This window comes from Anarhichas minor, unplaced genomic scaffold, assembly GCF_050575085.1.
Source record: "Anarhichas minor isolate MPS153535 unplaced genomic scaffold, ASM5057508v1 ptg000028l, whole genome shotgun sequence".
Classification (NCBI taxonomy): domain Eukaryota; kingdom Metazoa; phylum Chordata; class Actinopteri; order Perciformes; family Anarhichadidae; genus Anarhichas; species Anarhichas minor.
In genome coordinates, this window is record NW_027466474.1 from 1,908,562 (window position 1) to 1,931,393 (window position 22,832).

Sequence of the window (22,832 nt, forward strand, 5' to 3'; positions counted from 1 at the left end):
AGCAGGACAGGTGTTCAGCTTTGATGAAGTGAATATGATGTGGAACATTTGTAAAAAAAAGAACGTAAGCACTGAATGAAGTGCAGCAACCGTTTTGTGGCAGGAGGCGAAATATCAGAACTTAATAAATTCATTTAGAGGTTATATTCTCACTCCATTCATTCACTTAATTAGCCAGTTATATCAAAGTAAAGTCTGAGTAAGCTCTGCATTTTCAGACACAACCACCTGGGAGCTCTCCAGTGTAAACACCGTCTTCTCCACAGACCTGCTCCATCAGACCACTCTTGGTTGCTTGGTGAGTGGAAACCTTTGTTCATTTATCTTCTACACTCTGTCCAGGATGTAAATTAGTGACTTTCCAGCCACAAGCCTGATGGTCTAACTTCAATACTACTGGGTTTACAGCACTTTATAGAATCAGTGATAGGCTCAGTCAAACCCTTAATGGATTCTTTAGTGGACCATTTGTGGTTTCATAGCGCAATTAGAGGTTTCGTACGATCAACTTGACTCTGCTCTGTTGGACATAGTCCATAGCAGAAGACTGTGTTCATGCTGGGAAGCTCCCGGGTGTAAATCTGTATAAGTATGAAGCAGGTTGTCTTGCTTCAGCAATTTAAAAATATTTTTGATTGGAAGAGTCATTGTGCAATGATTCTCAGTCAAAATATCCATCCGTGTGGCAGAGTATCAGAAATCCAGTGCTGGTACTCTTGCTTTTGAGAAATGTTGATATGCTTATGGCACTTGTACACATCGACAGTGCCAATACCTTCCCATCCAACCAAAAATGTTTTGATATTCTCACTCCAGATTTGGCAATATACAGTATCTTGAACTCTATTTTTAAGATATTTTAAACAAGTTGCAAACTCCTTTAATAAGGAATAGCTCAGCGTGTAGGTTGCGTGCGTAACGTTAGCGAGTGGGCAGTCGATACAGAAAGCATGTGTGACGTATAAAGTTAGCAGTAACGTTATAGATGTGAATCTAGCAGTGCATTATGTCTACAGGTCGGTGAAAACCTGCTACAACTCCTCAAGACCAAGACCCCGTGCCGGTGAAGGAAGTTAACCCGAAGTTAGCAAAAACTTCGTCTTAGGCTCATTTAAGGTGAACTGACCAAGCTGCTTTTATGAGTTTTACACATGGATGTGTAGGTTTAGAAAATGACAATGTGTCAATACTTTGGGACTTAATGCTCAACTGTTCCTCCCACTTCCTCCCCCATTTGGATTTCCCTGTCGAACAAACATGGAGAAAACTGAAACCGGCTTTATCACAGTTTTCTCCTCCCGTGGAATTACATTTTGGCACTTTTGCAACCTCACAAAATTGGACCACACCATGCCGTAGCCGGAACGCCATATTTCAAGTCAAGACAAGAGTGAAACCTGCACTGAGGAAAAAGACTACTGTGCTGGAAAACTGATCTCTCATTTAAAAGTTTTTTTTCTTTCTTTTTATTTTTTGCGAAGGGGCCCTGTAAATCATGTCCTTCATACCTCCGGCCGGGGGTTCACCGCCTCACCGCAGGGTGGGAGGAGAGCATGATGGGAAAAACATGATGGGATCTCACTTTAGAGGGTCAGAGAGAAGAAAAAGGGCAAAAGAGAATGAGAGGCTGTGAAGGAGGTAGGAGGAGATGTCTACACTGGATGAGGAGAGAGAGACAAAGACAGCAGGGGGTACAATATTGAAATGCAGTCAGACGGAGAAAAATAAATAAAGACTCAAGAATATGAAGACACAGAACCGAAGGAACGGCAATAAAAAAAAAAAATCTGACTCCCTATTTCAAAACATTTTAAGCAGGTGACAAGGACAAGGACACATACAGGGCATAAAAACTGAAATAAAAGTAATACAAATATATAAATCCAGGATAGTAACGATAGGACTCTCCACTTATGTATTGTCTTTAAAGAAAAAGGCTACAGTTAAAGATATTTTATAGATTATTTGAAGATAATTCAATGCATTTTCTTTAGCAAGCATTTCTAACAAAAAACATACTAAACACAGAAGTATGGTGTTCCTCCTGGAAGTGTAACTGGCTACCATTATAAACATTAAGCTGATGCTCTTTCTCACAGGTTATAACCAATGTGTGGGTAGACATACCGCTTCAGGATTTGATTTTCACTAATGAGAAGAAGTTGAAAGGTGGATCAAATTGCTGCATAGGTGCTGGAGATACGGAGGCATCTCCCATCCAAGTATTTCATTGATTTACACTTCCTGAGAAAATGATTATTTCCGATGTCCATCACGACAGATAAATACGCTTAGAAATAGTAGAAAACAGACGCGCCTTTAACTCCAGATCTACGAATCATCGTGTTTTTAAGTCTTCAGTAATCCAGTGATAGTTGTCTGTACATCCATTAAAACACTGCTAACATGAACTGCTAACAGCTAATTCTGTATACTTTTAATGGTGCCAATTTTTCAAGATGTAAACAAATACAAGTTAGAAACGCGGCTCAAGTTGTAGCCCACGTCGAAACTCACTGAATCCAAAGCAACATTATACATCCATTTCTCACCTCACAAAGCATTTGGGCACCGTTGTTAGGACTCCGCTGATGCAGTTTTATCTAAGAGGGGTGCAGCGTCAGACTTTTGAAAGCCCTTGCTGCATATTAACTTTAATTTACTTATATTGCCAAAACATTTGAATTGAAAATCGATGAGCTTTTGATTTTTACCTTTGAAAGACCAGAATCTGGTGGCTTTTTGCAGGAGAGGAATCTCACGCCGTTTCTACCCTTCATTCATCTAGTGGCTCTTCTTTTTGTTTTTGTGTTTCTTCCCAATTGACCGGTCAAATAACTTCTTGTTATTACATTATACATGCATTATTTAAATTTGACCATATGGCCTTAGTGGGTTACGTTTCCCCAAAAACATGCCGCATATATTACACCATGATACCATGTAGCAAGAATAATTTGACAATGTAAATAAATGACAGTTGTAAGGGCATAAAACCAATGCTGTTGATCTTTACAAATCAAGACTCGAATGACATACGCAGAAACATTGCTTAACCAGCAAATCGAATTGAAACCTTAAAATCGAAAGCCAAACGCCGGACTTGATGAATTGGGACACCCCTTAAAAACAATCACAATGGTTCAATGAGCTTTACAGGCCCCACTAGCAAAACTTCCTGACCCAGCTCAAGATCTCTAAGAAGGCAAAGAAAAACCTACCAAAAAGTCTTAAAACATAAGGAAAATGGGCTAACTGTTAGCCTTTCTGCTCCAGTAGCTTATTTCCCAAAGTGAAATCTGGCAAAGGTTGTGACCACTCAAAACTAAACAGTGATGGCTCACTCACCACCATTAGGTCTTGGCCTCTCTCCTCCACATGACCCCTCTCTGCCATTAGAGTTCCCCATGTGCAAATGTGCTTTGTGCAGCTTTTTAAAAAGGCTTTCTTCTCCAACTGAACAATGTAATCCAGGTGCCAACTGCAAACAAATCCCAGTGAAAGACACAACAACGACTGAGAGGGAGCGAGAACAGCAGCGTCAGCAGCTGTTATTTCCCTAAAGTTCAATTTATATGCGTTGTGTTTTAATACTCTGTGGTCACCTAATACCCTGGACCAGAGCGCTTCATGCATAATTCTCAGATATAAACCGCTTTGGTCTCGATCATCTAATATCGGCCTGTCGGACTACGGTGGTTTTTGATGATTGATGGCATAAAAGTTCCACAAAGTCGGTTACAATACCAGCAGTCTGCTTCTGGGGAGTCAAACAGTAGGACTCACATACTGTATCGTCACAGGGTTGAGGCAAGTCACAGAGTTTGTGTGATTGAAATCATGTGCAACCAACACTAAAAGTAGACAATATTAAGGCGTAAATAGGTGAAATAAACGGTATATTTACAGTGAAAGTACAAAATATGAATTCAACATTGAACAAAGAAGTCCAACAGCAATCACAGAAAGGTTATACTAGTATAACCTAGTATATACTAGTATACAAGGCTGTACCCGAATCTGAAGAATTCAAATAAGATTTGGCTTTTTGAAACAAAGATTCAACTATAGTAAAGATTAAAGATTTCTTAAGCTATTAACTAAATCATATGACTGTACTATGATGAAACACATCAATGCTGGTGTTAATATTGACATTTCTTACCAAATGTATAAAAATCTTAATTTCATAGTTTAAAATTGCTCAAAACGGCGATAGAGTCCACTGTTTGGGAATAATCTACGTCATGAAACAGAAGAACGCCCTGAAATCAGACCCCGGCTGATCGGAGTTTTATGCCGCGTCATCACTATTCATATCTACAACCATGTGAATGAATTGTTTAATAAAGCACAAAACTGTTTACAATAGCACAAAGTTCTTCATAGATATAGCCTCTAAAAAAAAAAAGGCGACAGCTCTACTTGAAGAATTTCTAGCTGACTGAGGGGTCACCGACAGACGATTCAACTTTCAAGAGGCAGCCCTACTAGCATAAATACGAGTAAAGCTCCGGCCAAAAACCAGACCCAGCCATGTGCTGCATGGATATCTACAATATCACCACTGGCCAGATTCCTGCTCTGAACTGCAGCTTCCATTAGAGGACACACACAATTTATCCAGAAATGTGCAAGAGAATGCACACAGATTGCTCCCACACAGCGGAGGAAATTATTCCCGGAAAGCAGGGATGATTATTGCTCTAACAAGACCCCGGGGAAACGCTCAGTGGAAGTTAGGGGAGCGAACAGTGTGAAAAGGGTTGAATAAGACCAGGTGTGTCTGTGTGTGTTTGGGTATGAGGGGAAAGTAAGAGAGACAAGGAGAAAGTGACTAATTCATCCGAAAACCCGGAAATGAGTTAGCAGTTTTGCTCTTACGGTTCCCTCGTCTAAAAGTCATCGGGTTTTTTGAAGGAGTTCTTGGTTGGTTTTGTTCCACAACATAAAATACTTCTCTTAAAAAAGGCGTTTGCTAACAAGTGGCTAAATGAGACCATAAAACATCATCAGGTAGAACACTAGTCTGCCGTTAGCTGAGTGGATGTGTGTTTTAATGCACATGACTAAACCTCTTTTTATGTCCACGTGTGCATGTGTGTTTATCATTGTTTCCAGATCCACGGTAATCAGTTGTGCTAAACCGCTCTTACACGAAGCCAAAGTCTCAAAACAATGACCTCACATTCTGTCGCCATAGCCACGCCGGCCATTATCCCAACAGCAACGAACCCTGTTGTTTTGTTTACAGGGTTTTTAGGTCCATTGGGTGGACACACGGTTGACATACGGCGGCCTTTTAGCATCCTCATATTCACCCGGTCACTGAAATCAATGTGTTCAGCTTCACTTCCAGTTTCTGTTAAAAAGTTCAATGATGTTACTTGGCGACAAAGTAAATTCCAGCTTGTAAACCAGTTTTTGGGATAATATTTCTTGGCAATGAAAGTTGGTGCCTGCATATAAAAAGGATTTGAATCCGTTTCACAACCTTTATTGATATGAAACACCAGTGAGGTTAGTCTGTGCAGCCAAGGAAAAGTATTGTTCAAGTTTTGAATTGTGTAAAAAAAAAACACACACACAATGATCAGCATTCTACAAAACCTTTCATTCTGCAAAAGGTCATCTCTCCAATTCTGACACTTCAGTGCTCAGTTCATATGGTCTCTAACCCTTTCACTGCCTTAACAGGATTAACAGCAGGAAGTACAGGTTACTCAGGACGCTTGCTTATAGGTTAAATTAAATGTTAATCGACCAAAGCAAACATCAGTATGTGTGAGATATTGGTTACAGGCGTGCCAATGAGTTTTGTCAATTAGAATTTCCACATTGTGATGACGATAAACGTCTGATTTCTTAATGCTTCAATGAGATAAAACCTTTATGTATCATTAAAGAAGCATTCGGTCCCAGATGAACACAGCCGCCATGAAGCCAGTTTGACAGCCAGATGTAGAGTTATAGCATATTGAGATCTACTCAATCCACACATCATCGTTATTACCACTGAAATATATACATATATATACACACACACACACACACACACACAGGATGCCGACAGTACTCCCAGCTCCCCACCACAATATGTACCCACATCCTCAACTCCTACTGCAGTTGCAGCAGACAAGTACCAGACTCACCTCTTTGGCCAGAGGCCCGCGTGGCGTTTCCTCACGTATATTCTCTTAGACCCTCCTCCCAGGTTTTACAGCTTCCTTCCAAACAACATACGACTGCTCATTTTCCTACACAAACACGCCGTCATCTCAGACCGGCGCCAGCGCGTTCCTAAATCAAGACCTGCCTTTACGTTTACAGTCATATGCTGAAAAGAAAAAGCAAACGTTCACGTCACAGAAGTTACGCATCGCCACAGAAGAGGCAATAATGAAGTAACTATGGATGTGTTTGTGCTGTAGTATCATTAGCACGAGACGGGGCAGATAGCGGTTACAAGTGATTCCAAGTGATTCATGGTGCCATCAGCAGCTGTAATCCGTTCTTTGTGACTCTGCCCCTCAGTGTGAAGCTGGATCTTGAGCGGGGATTGTTTTGTCTACTAGCAGGTCGACCCATCTCAATGTTACTAAGATACCTACTACGACTACCACCACTCATAAGAAGCTGATTGATCCCTGTGTGACAAGTCAAGGGTCAGAACAACAGACCTGGACTTGGTTGGGACTGAGGGTCTTGATACAGGACACAGCAGCAGTGTGGATGTCTGCAGACACGGGAATATAAAGGACGTTTTTTCTAGTGAACGTGACACCCTGCTGCCTTCTACCGCGATGATACCAGAGAATCCACCTCATAAATTGAGCCAGCAATACTCCAGAGTCCCAGGGACCAAAACTGAAAACCACCCGTTTCAGCTTCATGGCTCGCGCTGCTTCGTTCCCTCAACTTTACGAGGGCGGTGAGAGTTAAGTGCGGTGAGACTTTAATGTCACCGACTGAGAGCAGACTGGACTCTAAACAGTAAATCCTGGAAATTGAGAGAGGTGGACTTCGGGAAACTGGTCTGTGTGTGTGTTAGTTTGTGTTTGTAAGAAACGTGACCAGATGGAAATCATTAGATGTGGGCCGATGCAGTATGGTGGCACATATTGTGTTTGCACGTGACCGTGTGGAGTGTTGTCTGCCACCTCCAGGTTCAGTGGGTCAAGCACCACACCCCCGGCCTCTAAAGACACACACACACACACACACAGATACCCTCTAACCTGGCTGAGAGATTAAAGAAACACAACACAGGATCTGTGAGAAAACAGCAGCTGTTATCGTGGCTGCCTGTAGGTGTGTTAGTCACAAATCACACGCTGTAAAACACTCCAGAGACACTGCATCGTCTGTTCATGTCAGGCCTCAGAGTTATATAACGCACATGTGAGCACAAACACTTCATGTTTGTAGCGATGTTTGTTTTCATGACTTTCTTTAAAGTACTTCTTGTGTTTATTTGTGGAAAATGTCTAAGGAACGCAAAACATTACAGCAAAAAAGATCATAATCTGTTGATTATGTGGTGTGAATAGAATGCACAACTGAGTGCATTACTATGGGCATTGCTTTGAATATAAAGGTGAGGTTTGACACTTTGTTGTGGCTACAGCTGTACAAAGTTAAGAGCTTTTAGTAAAAATACACCTGCCTGAACATCCTGAAGCTTTAATGTCACTGTGCAGTCAGCAGCGGACATGCAGCCTTTGTAATGCAACAACAGAGCAAAGTCACATTCATGCTTTCACAATATCAACAATGTCAATCATTTCACAATGCTCATTGAGTGTCCATTGCATCACCACTAAAGAGATTTCAAATAATTAGTTCCTGCAACTGCATTTAGATATAGAACGATTAGTCAATTTAATTAAATCAAGAGAAAATGCATCTGTAACTACTTGCACATTCATTTTTGCTACTTTCCTCTATTTTATATCATTGTAAATTGAAAAGCGTTGGATTTCAGACTGTTGGTCGGACAAAATAAGAAATTTAAGACGTCACTTCAGGCTCTGGGAGGCATCTTTTCTTATGTTAGATAAATAAATGAATTTTTTAAATCAGAGAAATAATCAGCAAATCAGTCAATATGGAAAATAATAATTCATTACAGCTAATTGTATTAAATGGTAAATGTATGTTTGTACAGTTTTAACAAAATAATGACTAAAAGAAGTGAACTGCTGCCTGTGTGGTAGAAAACATGATTGGATCTTGTAGCTCAGCTGCAATTCAAAAACCTGACCAAGAGAAGTTTAGATAATTCTAGAAATAATACATTATAAGCCTCATTAGCCATATATGTAGGTATAGAGACCTACAGTATCATACTGTGAAATGACACTCTACCCACGGAGCTGCACAGGACCACTGGCAGTGCATCTAGAACTGCTGAACACATTAGCCAGTCAGTGGGCTAAAAAGACTACAAGAGCGAGGAGGAGGAGAGTGGAGGAGGCAGAACCAAAGTCAAAGGGCAAGAAGGGGGCAGGGAAGTCACTGACAAGCTGATAGAACGTACCGACAGAAATGTAAAGAGGGGAGTGGAGCAAGAAGGGGAAGGAGGGGGAAGAAAAAGGGAGAAAGGAGGTCTTCCTCCTGGAAGACATAAAAAGGCGAAAGAGGACTTGGAGGCTCGCAGTCCCTTCTCTCGACAGCCATATCCACCACTCTCCTCTCCTCCTCACCTCCAGCCCTCCTCTCCACTCATCTGCTGCAACCCTCCATTCATCCGGAACCCTGAGCAAAGTCAGTGAGTAGCTTCTACAGCGCGTCTTCATCCTGTCGCCACATGACTGCACAGAGATGCTTAGATCAAAGGAAATGTCAGCTGTGTTATAGAGGGATACCAAGTATGCATGTGTAATTTACAGGAAATTATTTCTGTAACGGGGGAATCGCATGCAATCATACTTGAGCAAAAACTAATTTGGATGACTTAAGCAAAAATATGACACGGTAGTGTGGATGCAAAATATTTTATACAAATACCGAGTGTTTTAAATACATCCTGCTCTACTTCTATGACAATATTTTAACTGCAATAGCACCCACTTTCATTTATTAAAAATGATTAAATTAAGAGGGACTCTTTGTGAGATTAGCAAGTCTACACATTGTTTTAGCATGCATTAAGCAAATTAAGTTAATATTAAGTGGTCTACTTGATTAAGCAAACTGCATTTCACACTATGTGCATGCTGTTCATGTATATACCGTTTAAAAGCAAATGACGTGCTTCATTGACACTGAATGTCCCAATGGGGAACATTTAGCGCTTCATTAATCAGAGACTGTCCAAACATATTCATGAAAGACTTTTTAATCATACTGTTAAAAGAGAGGAACTTGAGAGAAGACTAGTCAGAGTTCAGGGAGGTTGCAGGATGAGGAAGATCTGATGAGGTATCCAAAGTTAGGAAAGTTTGCTGACACAGCTTTATTCTTCAAGAGCTCACCAGACTGTAACTATGGACACAACAAACACCAAACTTTCCTTACTTGTGTCCTAATTGATGCAAGATTGCCATCTGCCAATCCTAAACTGCTTAAGTGCGTTTACAAGTCTAAACAGTGGAAAAAACAGTTGAGGTTTAATCGAGAAGTTTCCCCTCTGACTCACATGCCCCACTTGTTAAAATTCAAAACTGATGCTGCAGCCAGACGCTTCGCCCTTTCACCAGTTCTCGTCACGTACCAGATCTCACAGTGGAAGGACAACTGTAAGTATAGACGTCAAAATGAATGGGGCAAACGGTAACGGAGTGCAAAGCTTTTAAATGCATTTAGTAAGGTAATTCCTCAGAATAAAGATGTTTATGTTAACAGCTGGTAGACCCTGAATCAGGCCAACAGAAGAGCAGAAAGCATGGAAAAGTGTGTAATACATGGCGATTACACTAAACATTACTGCCTTTTCTCCCTTCCTTGTCCTCCCTTGCATCCTTCAGATTCTTCATCCTCCCCCAAATCAGACTTCATCATCATGGACACCACAAGGAACATCCTCGCCATCTCCGAAGCAGTCTACCACCTGATCGTCGTGATGCTGACACTGGGCCAAAGCATTCATTCAATGCCTGTTCCTACTGACGGCCCCATGTGCACAGCCTCAGAAACAGCCCAGTACAAGCTGACGTTTTCTGGCAAGTGGACCCATGCAGCTTTCCCTAAACAGTACCCGGTCTACCGTCCCCCTGCACAGTGGTCAAACATCATTGGTACGTGCACAGCGAGCTGGTTTTATACTGTATTCTCATTAGTCACAGTGTTGGCAGCAGACGTGGAACAGTATGAACAGGTAGCTAATGTAGAAAACTACATACAGAGAAATATATAGTAAATACAGAAGAATGTCCTGATTGGTCAGAACACAGGTAGTCAATGGCAAAAGATGTCTCCTATTTGTTAAAAAAAAAAAAGCATACTAATAAATGTTTCTTCCCATTAAATGCCACGAACATCATTTCCCTCTCTCTCTCTCTCTCTCTCTCCGCTTTTAGGTGTGACCCACAGCTCTGACTACCACATGTGGCAGCGTAATGGCTTCGCCAGCAACGGAGTGAGGGAGTTTGCAGAGAAAGGCGAGGCCTGGACGCTCATGAAGGAAGTCGAAGCGGCCGGCGAACGCATCCAGAGTGTTTATGGGGTCCTCTCCGCTCCCGCTGTTGTGAGAGGCACAGGCCAGACGAACACCGAGTTTGAGGTCTTCGCCAGGCACTCTTATGTAAGTCTGCTAACACCTGGTTTCCTTCAGTCTGGGTCAGGGCATCAAGTATATTAAGAGGCCTTCCGTGTAGGTCAGCATGTATAACAAGGTGGCGAGATGCTTTCCTCAGCCGAGGTGAGAGGGCCACACTACTGGCAAAAGTAAATCATAAAAAGCATTCGATTATGAGAAAGAGCCGTATGTGCTGTTCTTAAAGTAGGTTGAAGCAGCAAAACGGTAAATGTTACGACAGCTCCAGACTGTTCTTTCCATGTGCTGCACCCTAAAGAGCTTCCGAAATGTAGCGAGCGTAATTTATGTCTCTACGAATTATGTAAAACTCTGCAGGATTTGGCGGTTAATCTTCCTACTGATGAGCCTCTTGGTAGGTCATTAAATCGGGGACACGTCTGACCACAATGTTAGGCTTGGAAAAGAGACGAGACAGAGCGAGTGTACGAGTGTGTGTCGTCGAGGTGAGAGAAATGAAAAAAGGCCATTTGGAAACAGAATCTGTACTCTGGCGCTTAAATAACAGCAGGTGCAGGGAGGTCGTTGAGTTATTGGCCTACGAATCTAAGTATGATGATATATGCTTGAACGCGTTATAACACAGTGAAAGAAATTTGATATACATATCAAATATGGTTGATATAAAGGGGAACTATACACATCATGTGTGAAAAGCTGCTTAAAGTATTTTGCAGCTCCAGAGGGGGCTACACATAGTCTGATTAAGTGCCTCAAGTGATGTCACATGAGTCAGTGTCAGTTGTAAATTTTTAATTAATTGAGATACATTCAGGGTATACATTGATAAACATGAGGCATGTGCATTTTAGCTTTCATTTCTAATTGTAATTTCTACTGAATACAATTTCAACTCAAAAAAACTATTTCCTCCTTTGTGGCTCTAACCCACTGTCCAGTTACCCAATGACAAACACTCAGACCAAATCATATATGGTGACGTAGAATAACAACCTTCTTCTATTCTCTTTCCCACCAATGTCTTTCCCATCTCTCACTCCGTCCCACCACCTCATTTCCCTCCCCCTCTCTTTTTTCTCTCCCCCCTATGCTCTATCTCCCTCCTCGCGGTCTACTTCCTCCTCTTTATCTGCAGCTGTCGTTTATCGTGCGCCTCGTTCCAAGCCCGGACTGGTTTGTGGGCGCGGAGAGCATTGACCTGTGTGACGGCGACCACTGGAAAGACAACGTGTCGCTGGAGCTTTTCCCATACGACGCAGGAACCGACAGCGGGTTCACCTTCTCTTCTCCCAACTTCGAGACCATCCCACAGGACAAAATCACACAGGTGGGTCAGCCTGAGCCAAGACGTGCAACACCCACGAATCCAAAGCCAAAAAAAAAAATCACTAATCGTATGAACAGACACATGAACCTAATGTTGCTTGATAAAACCTTGTCCGTTCCCCCTCCATAGATCACTTCTTCCTTCCCCAGGCACCCTGCCAACTCCTTTTACTACCCCCGCCTGAAGCACCTGCCGCCCATCGCAAAGGTAATGCTGACTAAGATAAAGAAGACCAATCAGATCATCAGCCTACCTGTGGAGCCCACCCAGTCCAAACAACTGCCAACAGGGAACGAGATTGAGGACACACTCATAAGTAAGTCTGAGCAGCAAAGACACTCGCACCGGCTAAAATGTGGGATGTTGATGATTATAAGGCACTTGCATGACGACAATTATCAGAGCTATAAATGACTGATCACAACCGGCAAAAGAAAAAAAAACTGAAAGGTGCTGTTATTATGCTTACTATGATGGAGGTGTGTTGTTAAGTAGCAGATGAATGTGTTTAAAAGGCGTAAGAGATACCGAAACACTGCAGTTTAGAACAGTAGTAATAGACAGGACTCTACAGCTCTGGGAAGTTATCACGACAGCAACAACGTTAGCTATTGTTAGGACAGTCTCAAGTTAAACAATAGAAATGTTTACATTACATAATTGGATGTGTGTGATTGGCCAATGCAACGTTTTGTCAGATGATGTCGCATGGCAGGAAAAGTTGTATCGGGTTCAACTTTTTTGTCGGAAAACCCTGTTTGCCAGAGTCCACTACGTTGGCTCCCTCAATGGCTCCATTGAAATGAATGAGAGGGCTGCACAGCCTTAGAACAAAACATGTAATATCTTTAAATGTACCAGTGTTCACACTAAAGTTTCTCTTACATTTCATCCTGAGAATTGAAGATATCCTGTGGAGTCTTTGGCCGCTAGCAGCTCTATGGAACAATGTTTTTAAGAGTTGGTCACCATTTATTTTTATTTTGCATGGGCACAAAGTGCACACTTGCCAAAAAGGCAGGCGATGTTCTACAAATCCCTGCCGCCGAGATTCAAACTATTTGACCGATGAACAGTGGATGACAGTATTGTTCAGATTGTAACAATGCGCCAGAAAAGGCTACAAGCTAGCATTCGTCCTCAAAGATACACGGAATATAAACATAATACTGTTTGTCTACTAGAAAACACCACAAGGTAACAGGCCAAAATATCCAATAGTAAAACTCACTCAACTATGAATATTTTGCAGGTAATATATCTGCCTCTCTCCATTCTACTTGCTCTGATTGAGTAATATACATATAAAAAAAATTAACATATCTAAACATAAGCTGAAAGTTAAGAGATGTAGGATTTCACACAATGCTAGGAGCTTGGGTCTTAGTCTTTTGTTGACTCAAATGAAAGCATTTAGGAACCATTACAGGCCACACACACAAACTCAATAACTTGCAACCAGAAACCAGAGAAGCCAAGTGGGAGCAGGGCATCAGAAAGGGCCAGAGGTACATCTGGCATCCAGTGGAAAACTCTAATGACGCATTTAAAGAAGAATGATGACCTATAAAATTCTGCACCGAAAGGTTGTGGTCGTGACTCAAAATAGGATGCAGACACGTATGTTTTTACAAGATCTGGATCCATAAGGTGAAGCTGGGTTTGTTTAATGTTGGTTCCCACACTGTTAACATTTAAGACTCTGTTGTACAGATTAGTGGTAACAGTAAAAGAAAAAGCCCAACTGCAGGTAAGAATTGAAGGCTTGGAAAAATGAAGATGAAGAGTGTGTCAAACTAGAGGGAAAGCCAACAATGCAGTCGAGTCAAACAAGCTGTCAGTGTGACTGATGCTCTCCAAGGAGCGAAGAAAATAAGCTTTTATAAAAACATAACTAACCACAGAAACTCTAAGCAGATGACTTGACTGGGAAAAAAGGAAACCGATAGCGTGTTGACCTGCCAGCAGAGCAGACAGTACCTTTAATGTCACCCTGACTTTAAAGGTTTGACTCAGCATCCCAGGATACAAGTCCGTTCCCCTGACTACACATCAACAAACAGAGCGAGGGGCCAGGACTCTGTTGGGGTTTCCTGCCTTGATCCCAATGCTCCATCCTAACTCCTCCGTCTGTTTATCCTTTCCTCCCTCCCTCCCTCCCTCTCATGCCTCCTCCCCGGGGCTTGAGCAACAACTTTCATTGCAGGTTATAAAACACCTGCTCCAGACTGTATCTGTTAAATACAAAGAAAAAGATGAATCCCTTTTGCTTCTTACAGCATAGTGTCACCTCCGTCCTCGGTGGACACACAGAGTGAAGGGAGATTTGACTTGCTTGTTCCATCCCTCCGTCCGCCCGTCCATCAATGTCGCTTCCGCACCGCCGTCCGTCCTTCTGTTTTTCTACTCTTTAACGCTCAACTAAGTCTGTGATACATATCAGCTGTGCGGAAGCTCTCGACAAGGTAGCCCCGCAAGTTCACAATGTTGGAGGAAGAGCAAAAAAAAAACAAGGATTATGTAACATAAGACTTCAATGATATAAGTAGCCAGCAGCAACAAACCACTGCCAAGAACCTGTGGGTTCATAAAGAGCTGCACACGCAGCATGCCACCATTTACTGTAATTCATTTCATTCATTTATACACCTTATAAGGACAAAAGTGATTTTCCCTCTCATGACTAATTCCTCTCCTTTCCATTCAAACCCATGAAAATCCAAAAAAGAAATACTGCATAATGAAAAATTAGGAAAGACGCCCATTTGCAAGAGCTACAGAGCTGCAAAAATGACGAAGCAAGCGTATATGTCAGTGTGATTATAACCCCCCCCCCCCCCCTTCTCCCTGCAGATACCCCTCTGGACTGCGAGGTGTCAGTGTGGTCTCCTTGGGGCTTGTGCAAAAGCAAGTGTGGAGACTCGGGCGTGCAGCACCGCACACGCTACGTCGTCATGCACTCAGCCAACAGCGGAATAGCTTGCCCCCTGCTGGAGGAAGACAGGAAGTGCTCTTCGGACAACTGTTTATGACTAGGCCAGGAAAGGAGGAAGAAGAAAGAGAGGAAGATGAGGAGAGAGAAGAAAGAGAGGAAATCCAGGAAGGGGAGGAAAGGACGAAGACGGAGAAACAACAGAAGAAGGTCTGCGGCGTATGCGCACGAGGCATAAGTATGATGAAGAGGACGCCATTATTATCTGTGGAGATGATTGTCTGACTGTTTAACTGCAGAAAAGGTCTCATCCTCACGTCCCATTGATACATCTGACAGCACTAGAGCAGTGTAGTTTGGCACAACAGCTATTAGACACCAATTTAGTTTTGGCAGATTATCTAAACTGTCTGGTGATTGAACAATGCTGCTTTAAACATAGCTATAAACCGAAAACTCATTTCACATTATAACTTGGTTTTAATTGGAGATTTCTGAAGATCACAGACACGGTGGATTACAAGAGTCAGCAGAAATGAATGTTCGGTCCTCCCCGCATTCAAAACATAAAGTTCACAGAGACGCTGTGGTGGTTTTTCTAAAGACAAAGAATATATTTATTGACAGGATTTTAACCTGTAGTGTACAGTATATCAAATCTCAACGTAATAATTTGTAGGCCTTTATGTTATAATAGTAGTTTTTTGTAAAAAAAAAAAAAAAAAAAATGCAAAAGATGTACACAAAAATGTATGTATTATTTTCTGTATGATCAATAAAGTGTAAATATATCTTAAGATATTGTGACCTCATTGGGTATTTCTGAAGAAATATAGGACATCGTGTACAGTTGGGAGTCTTATTGCCTTCACATCACAATCGCAACTAAGAGTAAAACCACATGGACTGAAATCCTTCTCTAGTGCCTCTGCTCAGTGCAATGTTAGACCTCTACATCTGAACAACACGTTCGGGCTACTACCACTGGGGCTGCAGGATCAAATTAAATGTAGAGAGCAATGCTATTAACTGGAGGACCCGGGGGTTCGAGCCCCGCTGTTGGCTAGGATTCCTCCTGATGAGGTGTTGGCCATAAAGTGGATGATTGCACTCACCAACTATTTAAAACAGTTCACCAAATGTTGATTTAGCTCAGGAGGCATGAAATTTCACAGTGTACTTCCTGCTGTGACATCCAGTGCAGCACATCCCACTATGGAGGTGGGAGTCCCATTTAATAGCCGGAACAGACCACCACTTACACGTAAGGTGACATCTTTTTTTCAGAAAAGGTTTCTTGGCAGGACAACGACAACACCTCGCCCCTTCCCACCGAGCAACATAGAACGCGTACTGCAGACGACCGATTCAACAGCAATAAGAAAATAAACATCTGCCGCAAAAGGGAGCTCCTTCCGTTTTAAATGAGAAACAGGAGTCTTTCCTTAACATTAGTTTCATCAGCTTAAGTCTGAGGGAGGTGAAGTATACGCCAAGTATACAGTACTACATGATGAAGAATACATTATGGCGTGTATACAAAACAAATACCAAAAGGGTTTCTAGGAGCTTGTTTTGGTATGCTCAGGATACATGAAAAAGGAGAAAAAATAGCTACTGTGTCCCCGCCACAATAATGTTTATTATAAACACAAGAAGATCAATACTCTTTCCACAGGAAGAAATCTGTTCAAATAGTTTTCAAAATGGGGAAGGGACATACTGTAAGAACTAACTGATAGGTAGCACTATTGCAGAATATTAATGATAGTAGTATAACAAGAGAGACACCATATAAAGCCACTGCAGTTTAGAACTGATTCTACCATTTCAATGGCAGGTATATTAAACATGTTGAGTTAGTATTCACACTTTCTGCAAAACTACTGAAGTGTGGGAGGAGAAGGAAAACTGATTATTTGCTGACTTTGAGGAATAACAACTTTTGCAGATGCTAAAAAGGAGACGGATTTATTCTGTGTGCGGGGGTTTACTCTGAAAGTGACCTCATCTAGGGTTTGCATATGGCAACTGGTCTATGTAATGGTTTGGATTACAATTTCCAAAGACATCTGAACTCTCTCTCGTACTGTAGTGACAGACAATGTGACACTGGTAATCCGTACTGCTTAAAAAGGTTAACACCAAAGTTTAAAGGACAAAAAGTACTGTTTGAAGGGTCACAATGCTAGTTCTACTTCCATCTTGGTGTATTATGAGCACACTGTTGGATTATCTGTAGCAAGTATTCAGTCCCAATCAATCGCTATCTTTTGCAGCTTTGCTATTGGCTCCCGGTTTACCCAGTCACAAGTCGACCAGAATGTCTCGTCACACAAAGCAGCACCTGTGAGTTTCCCACACTCAAACTGTTCCCCTCATAGCCTTCCACTTCATGCTATTGGAAATGTCTGTTCGGCTATAGTCGATGAAAAACACCTCAATCTTTAGTTAGAATTTGCAGATTTACAAAAAAACAACTAAAAGTCAACTTGGACCACAAGCCAAACATCGGGTCACCGTCACATGTATTGTAATTGAATAGCTCATTGTTCACTGAAAATGGGTTTGCGAGGCATTGGCTTTCTCCTCCAGTGTTACCTGATGCTGGCAGCCGCCATGTATTTTGACCTCGGAGAGCAGGAGGAAAAGTGCATCATCGAGGAGATTCCTGAAGACATGCTGGTCACCGGTGAGTCCTGGAGAGGGAATATTCCTCCCGAGTGTCGTTTACAATCTCTACAGAGATGATGACTGTTGAGTGAGATTTGGAAAACTGTATTGTGAATTGCCACATGATCGTTGAATCACACATTTACGTTATATGTACCTCCATGCTGTCGTGTCTCTTACTTCAGCGAGTGCAAAAGCCATTTTATGTAATGATGTAGCGTCTTTGTGATAATGTAAAGAGTATTCCATTCATTGTACACACCACTGATTGCACTCAAAAGTATTTAATGTTTCCTACAATAAGAGAGAAATAAGAGCGTTTGTTCACTTGGGTGACATTTGTTCTAACAGTAACATGTCATGGAATATATTATATTAAATATTACATTGTGTGTACACAGTAAATATTATGAATTTTAAAGTAAAGCCCAATATGAAAGCTCATTTTTCCCTCTTCATGCTTAATCTACTCCTTCTTACTCATGTTTCTTTCATAATTGTTACGTGACCTGGCTCCAAGGCTGCAACATCAGGGAGACAAGACGAGTGATAAAATGAATAAATAGACATTTATTTAGTGAACAAATCTGTAAATATGAAATCTGTAAATTTGAGATCTGTTTGTCGGTATTCCTGGTGGGAACACCGTTTTTATGGAGGGGGGGGGGGGGGTGTGACGACCCCCCCCTTCCACTAGGGGTCTGGGTCCTGTTTCCTGTCAGTTTCTCTTTCAGGATGTTAATCGGCCACTGATGAGCGACACCTGAGCCTGATGTGGTGATGGCTAGATAAACCACATCTGAACCAGGAACAGGACCTCCTCTCTGACTCTCCTGCTGCTTCATTCATTTGATTGCTTGTTTGTTTAGTCGTAACATATGGGTTACGTGAGCCGTAAGGGAAAGTACGCACATTTATCTCCACCTCAACGTAAGCGGAGCAACGAGCATCGGATTCCCTTGGATATCAAAGGCCGTCGACATGAACTTCGTACGATCATCCCTACGATCCATCGCGCAACATTTTGATGGCAAAGTTAAAGAGTTTATCAATGAGATGGAGAATGTTGACATGTTGGCTTGAGGAGATCCAACAACAGGCCAACCGCATGGTTTCAGGCGATTTTAATGCTGAGCCAGAAATAATGCCCAAAACAAAATCACAGAACCAAAGTACCATAAGCGCTAATCCGTAGTATCCAAAAGGTTCCTCTGAAAAAGGCTCACTAGCCAACTAAATCGTCCGCAGACGCACAATGCAAAGAGGCAACCCAACTACAACTCGGCTCACACCAATCAAGGCATGAACTGTAGCGCTTATGTTCCCGATGGTAACACAGGCCAAGCTAACAACGAAGAACAGCTCACCACATCCCTCCTTTACCAAGTTGCTTAACCTATTAAACATTTTTACCTACCGCACTCTGTGCAGCAGTAGTCTTCAGGTTAAACACCTGCAAGGTAAGTGGGTCCAATACCCAGACACCCAACAGGCTGTGCAATGCTCTCATTATAGTCAAGAATTACCAAGAAACCTCAAGAACATGATCACAAAAACCAGAATACAAAACATGCAGTTAGCAGGAAACACCAGAAATGAGTTTCCCTCAGTAAAGCCAGGACCAGCAAACACTTCAAGCCTAAGAACAGCATCCAACTCAAACCTGAAACCCAACAGCGCTCCAATAACTCCTCCACAGAAGCCATAAGAGAGGAAACAAACTTCGACTGCCCGAACACAAAACCCAAACTGATCCATACAGAATTGAACTAACACACCAACAGTAAGAGCAGCCCATACACAGCAAACATCATTGCAGCTCCATCCCTCTGACTGCCTATCCAGAAACTAAGTATGCTCCCCCACTAGTCTTCAGGTGCTACTTGTGGTGGGTACTTACGCACTAAAACCCGCAGGCCCGGTAAAGCAACCATGAACTGGCCGCCTACCTGCAGCCTCGGACGTGCCCCCGAGACAACTGATCCAACCACTTTCATCACCACACTATCAAACCCCCCCCAACGAACTCCAAAGGGAATCCGCTCTTCAACCTAACAGGGACAGACCAGCAGCAATTTACTCACCGTGTATACAGGACCACCCAAACTCTGTTCTACAAAAATCACCAGCATATCACATGCTCAGTGATACAAACACTCCTCAGGAGCACTGATCACTACAGCTGCTCACAATTACCAAACACAGGAAAACAGCCAACTCACCACACTCGTCCATGTCTCCCAAACTACCAGACTGAAACCTCTCATCACCAAACGAGGTGCACCTGGCTACTAAGTTAATTTTTCCCTCTTCATGCTTAATCTACGCCTTCTGACTCATGTTTCTTTCATAATTGTTACGTGACCTGGCTCCAAGGCTGCAACATCAGGGAGACAAGACGAGTGATAAAAGTAATAAATAGACGTTTATTTAATGAACAAATAACCAAACTAAACAATCAAATGAATGAAGCAGCAGGAGAGGAGGTCCTGTTCCTGTTCCAGATGTGGTTTATCTAGCCATCACCACATCAGGCTCAGGTGTCACTCATCAGTGGCCGATTAACATCCTGAGAGAGAAACTGACAGGAAACAGGACCCAGACCCCTAGTGGAGGGGAGGGGTCGTCACATAATGACGTTGACTACTACTGTGTGAGACTGTGTATGTGAATGCACTCATGTGAGCCTGTGCTTCACCTTCAGGGTATTTCTTGTTGGAGCCTTGGGATCTGAAGGCGTTCTCTCACTCCCCTCACTTCGGCATCACTGTGACAGTCAGAGACCCGAACACTGAGGTACTGCACTCACTGGAGAAGTTTATCATCAAGCCAGGATGTGTGTGTGTGTGTGTGTGTGTGATGGTACACTACAACACGTACTGGCTGGGTTCTCCATTCAAACCCAAACAAGGATGACATGCATTTCACAGTGTTACTAAAGATCAGTACTGCACGGTTTGAATGTTAAAATAAATAAATGTACTTTAAATATTTAAAAAAAAATAATAATGCAGTAAAAAGTACAATATTATCGTCTGAAGTGTTGTGGAGTAGAAGTATAAAGTAGCACAAAATTAAAATACTCTAAATTGTACTTTAGTACAGTACTTGTAATGTTGTTGAGCCATAGATGAGGAAACATTGCCCTAACAGAGTCTTTCCTGCTCTCTAGGTGCTGATGTCCAAACGCTACGGTAAATTTGGTAAATTCACCTTCACAGCTCACGCCTCTGGTCAGCACTACCTTTGCTTCCAGAGCAACTCCACAAGGTTTGCTGTCTTTGCTGCAGAGAGACTGGTGAGACCTACGGACACAAACAATACAAACAAATGTATTTAAAACAGAGGGAAACATGCAGCAACACATACAGTCAAGTCTGTGGATTACTGTGAAGACAAACCTGAGATTTATTTTTTTAAATAACCCCTTATTTTCCTCCATCGTGCTGCACAGAAGCTACATTTGGACGTTCAGATGGGAGAGCACTCGATTGACCCCAAACCCGACAAGACCAAAAACAACATGGAGATTCTGGAGAACAGCCTCAAACACCTCATAGATCAGATGATGTACATCTCCAGCCAACAGGAGTACCAGAGGGTAAATCAGTACTTCACTGTCGCGTCTGCAAATCCCATGATATGACAGTACGTGTGAGTACATTGCACAAGACGGAGCTCAGAGGAAAGGGTAGAAGCAGTGTGGTACCTGCTGTTATTAAAACAACAGTATCCGGAAATGATAGAAAGCTAGTTAACAGTGTTCGTTTTTTATATTTACCATGTCAGTGCTAACGAGGATTACCTTTCAGCCTGCATTTGGGTAAGTCATACGTCATACGTGTTGTATATTCCTTCCTTTCCTTCAGGAGAAAGAGGAGGTGTTTCGTCAGATCAGTGAGGACACCAACAGTAAAGTGCTATGGTGGGCCGTGGTGCAGACCTCTGTTCTGCTGTCGGTTGGTTTCTGGCAGATGAAACGACTCAAAGACTTCTTCATCGCCAAGAAGCTCGTCTGATGATGACCTCTGACCTATCAGCTCTTAGCCTGATAACATGTCCATACCTGTATCAGTGTATATACTGTAGACTGCATGCCTTTAAACACTTTAAAATCTAATAGCATGTAGGATTCAAAACTGAGTACACCAACACTGCTTTTAAAATGTTTTTTTGTGTGTATGATCTGTACAATATTGCCAAAAACTACAACATTTCTAAAGGGTTCTTATAAACTGTTTCTTCTATTCTTGAACTCTGTTGCTCTTAAAACCAGACTGCATTATGCTGGAGTTAACGGTAAGCTTGTTTAGGACTGACATCAACACACAACTGTTTATACTTTACACACAAACATTTATAAATATAGCTTAGCTGTTTGAGCCCCCACAATAAGCAAATATGTACAATGTTTATCAAGACAGAACACACACCAACACTGGGTACTATGTGAAAATAATAAAAGTCATTTGACTAAATGTTTTGTGATTATTAGCCTTATTAGCCTTTTATTGACACATTTTAAAAACAGATAAGTAATAAAAACATTTAGTTAGTCAATTTATTTTATTGATTTGGCTCAGTTCCTTGTCAAAGTTTTAATAGATTATTCAATACTTTGTCTACCACAGATAGCAGTTAACCTCGTAGTTTAGAGATATGTAAATTAGCTAGCTACCCAGTTAGCTAGATAGATGATAACGTTATTTTAGCTCAGCCAGCACTGACTGCCTAAAGTTCTGGTAAATATAGTTAAATATAGTGGAGATATTTAATCCAGCTAGACAGACAGTTACATCAGACAAACGCCTGTAGTTTAATAACGGTTTATAGTTTCAACATGAGTTAAAACAGATTAAAAGAGCGGCTCATAACGTTACTCTTCAGAACTCTCACAGATCCGTTATTTAGCTACCTAGCTAACGTAGATAGCGGTTAGCTTCACTAGCAGCGGGATATCCTATACAGTAATAAAAAAAAATGTGCTTAACGTTACTGTAAAACGAGGTGAGCCGAGTTATAAAGTTGTCTTGAACTTAACATGAATACAGAAACGGGTTTAAAGGCTCAATGAAGGTGGCAGCTGTTAGCCAACATATGCTAACACAACATACCCAACTACCCCTGCTAAGCTACAACGAGTTAGCTTAACTTGAAGCTAACCTCGTGTTCTTGCAGGTCTT

At 41.9% G+C, this 22,832-nt stretch overlaps 2 protein-coding genes across 2 annotated transcripts; both read left to right on the forward strand.

Annotated features, from left to right (window-relative positions):
• Positions 1-10,003: 10,003 nt before the first annotated feature.
• Positions 10,004-15,076, forward strand: spon2b (spondin 2b, extracellular matrix protein). Its single transcript, XM_076103628.1, has 5 exons — positions 10,004-10,238; positions 10,521-10,744; positions 11,853-12,044; positions 12,174-12,360; positions 14,898-15,076. The coding sequence occupies exons 1-5, from the start codon at positions 10,004-10,006 to the stop codon at positions 15,074-15,076; spliced, it is 1,017 nt and encodes a 338-aa protein (XP_075959743.1).
• A 2,462-nt stretch (positions 15,077-17,538) lies between these two features.
• Positions 17,539-21,668, forward strand: LOC142963168 (transmembrane emp24 domain-containing protein 11). Its single transcript, XM_076103884.1, has 5 exons — positions 17,539-17,668; positions 20,354-20,445; positions 20,822-20,947; positions 21,104-21,250; positions 21,519-21,668. Exons 1-5 carry the CDS (start codon positions 17,539-17,541, stop codon positions 21,666-21,668), a joined length of 645 nt encoding a protein of 214 aa, XP_075959999.1.
• Positions 21,669-22,832: the final 1,164 nt, after the last annotated feature.

Bases quoted from the DNA above. Each gene is read 5' to 3' on its own strand.
- spon2b (XM_076103628.1), top strand. From the start codon at position 10,004: ATGGACACCACAAGGAACATCCTCGCCATCTCCGAAGCAGTCTACCAC. The intron at 10,239-10,520 runs GTACGTGCACAG...CTCCGCTTTTAG, and splicing joins ACAGTGGTCAAACATCATTG to GTGTGACCCACAGCTCTGAC. The intron at 12,045-12,173 runs GTGGGTCAGCCT...CCCCCTCCATAG, and splicing joins CACAGGACAAAATCACACAG to ATCACTTCTTCCTTCCCCAG.
- LOC142963168 (XM_076103884.1), top strand. From the start codon at position 17,539: ATGGGTTTGCGAGGCATTGGCTTTCTCCTCCAGTGTTACCTGATGCTG. The intron at 20,948-21,103 runs GTGAGACCTACG...CGTGCTGCACAG, and splicing joins TCTTTGCTGCAGAGAGACTG to AAGCTACATTTGGACGTTCA. The intron at 21,251-21,518 runs GTAAATCAGTAC...CCTTTCCTTCAG, and splicing joins GCCAACAGGAGTACCAGAGG to GAGAAAGAGGAGGTGTTTCG.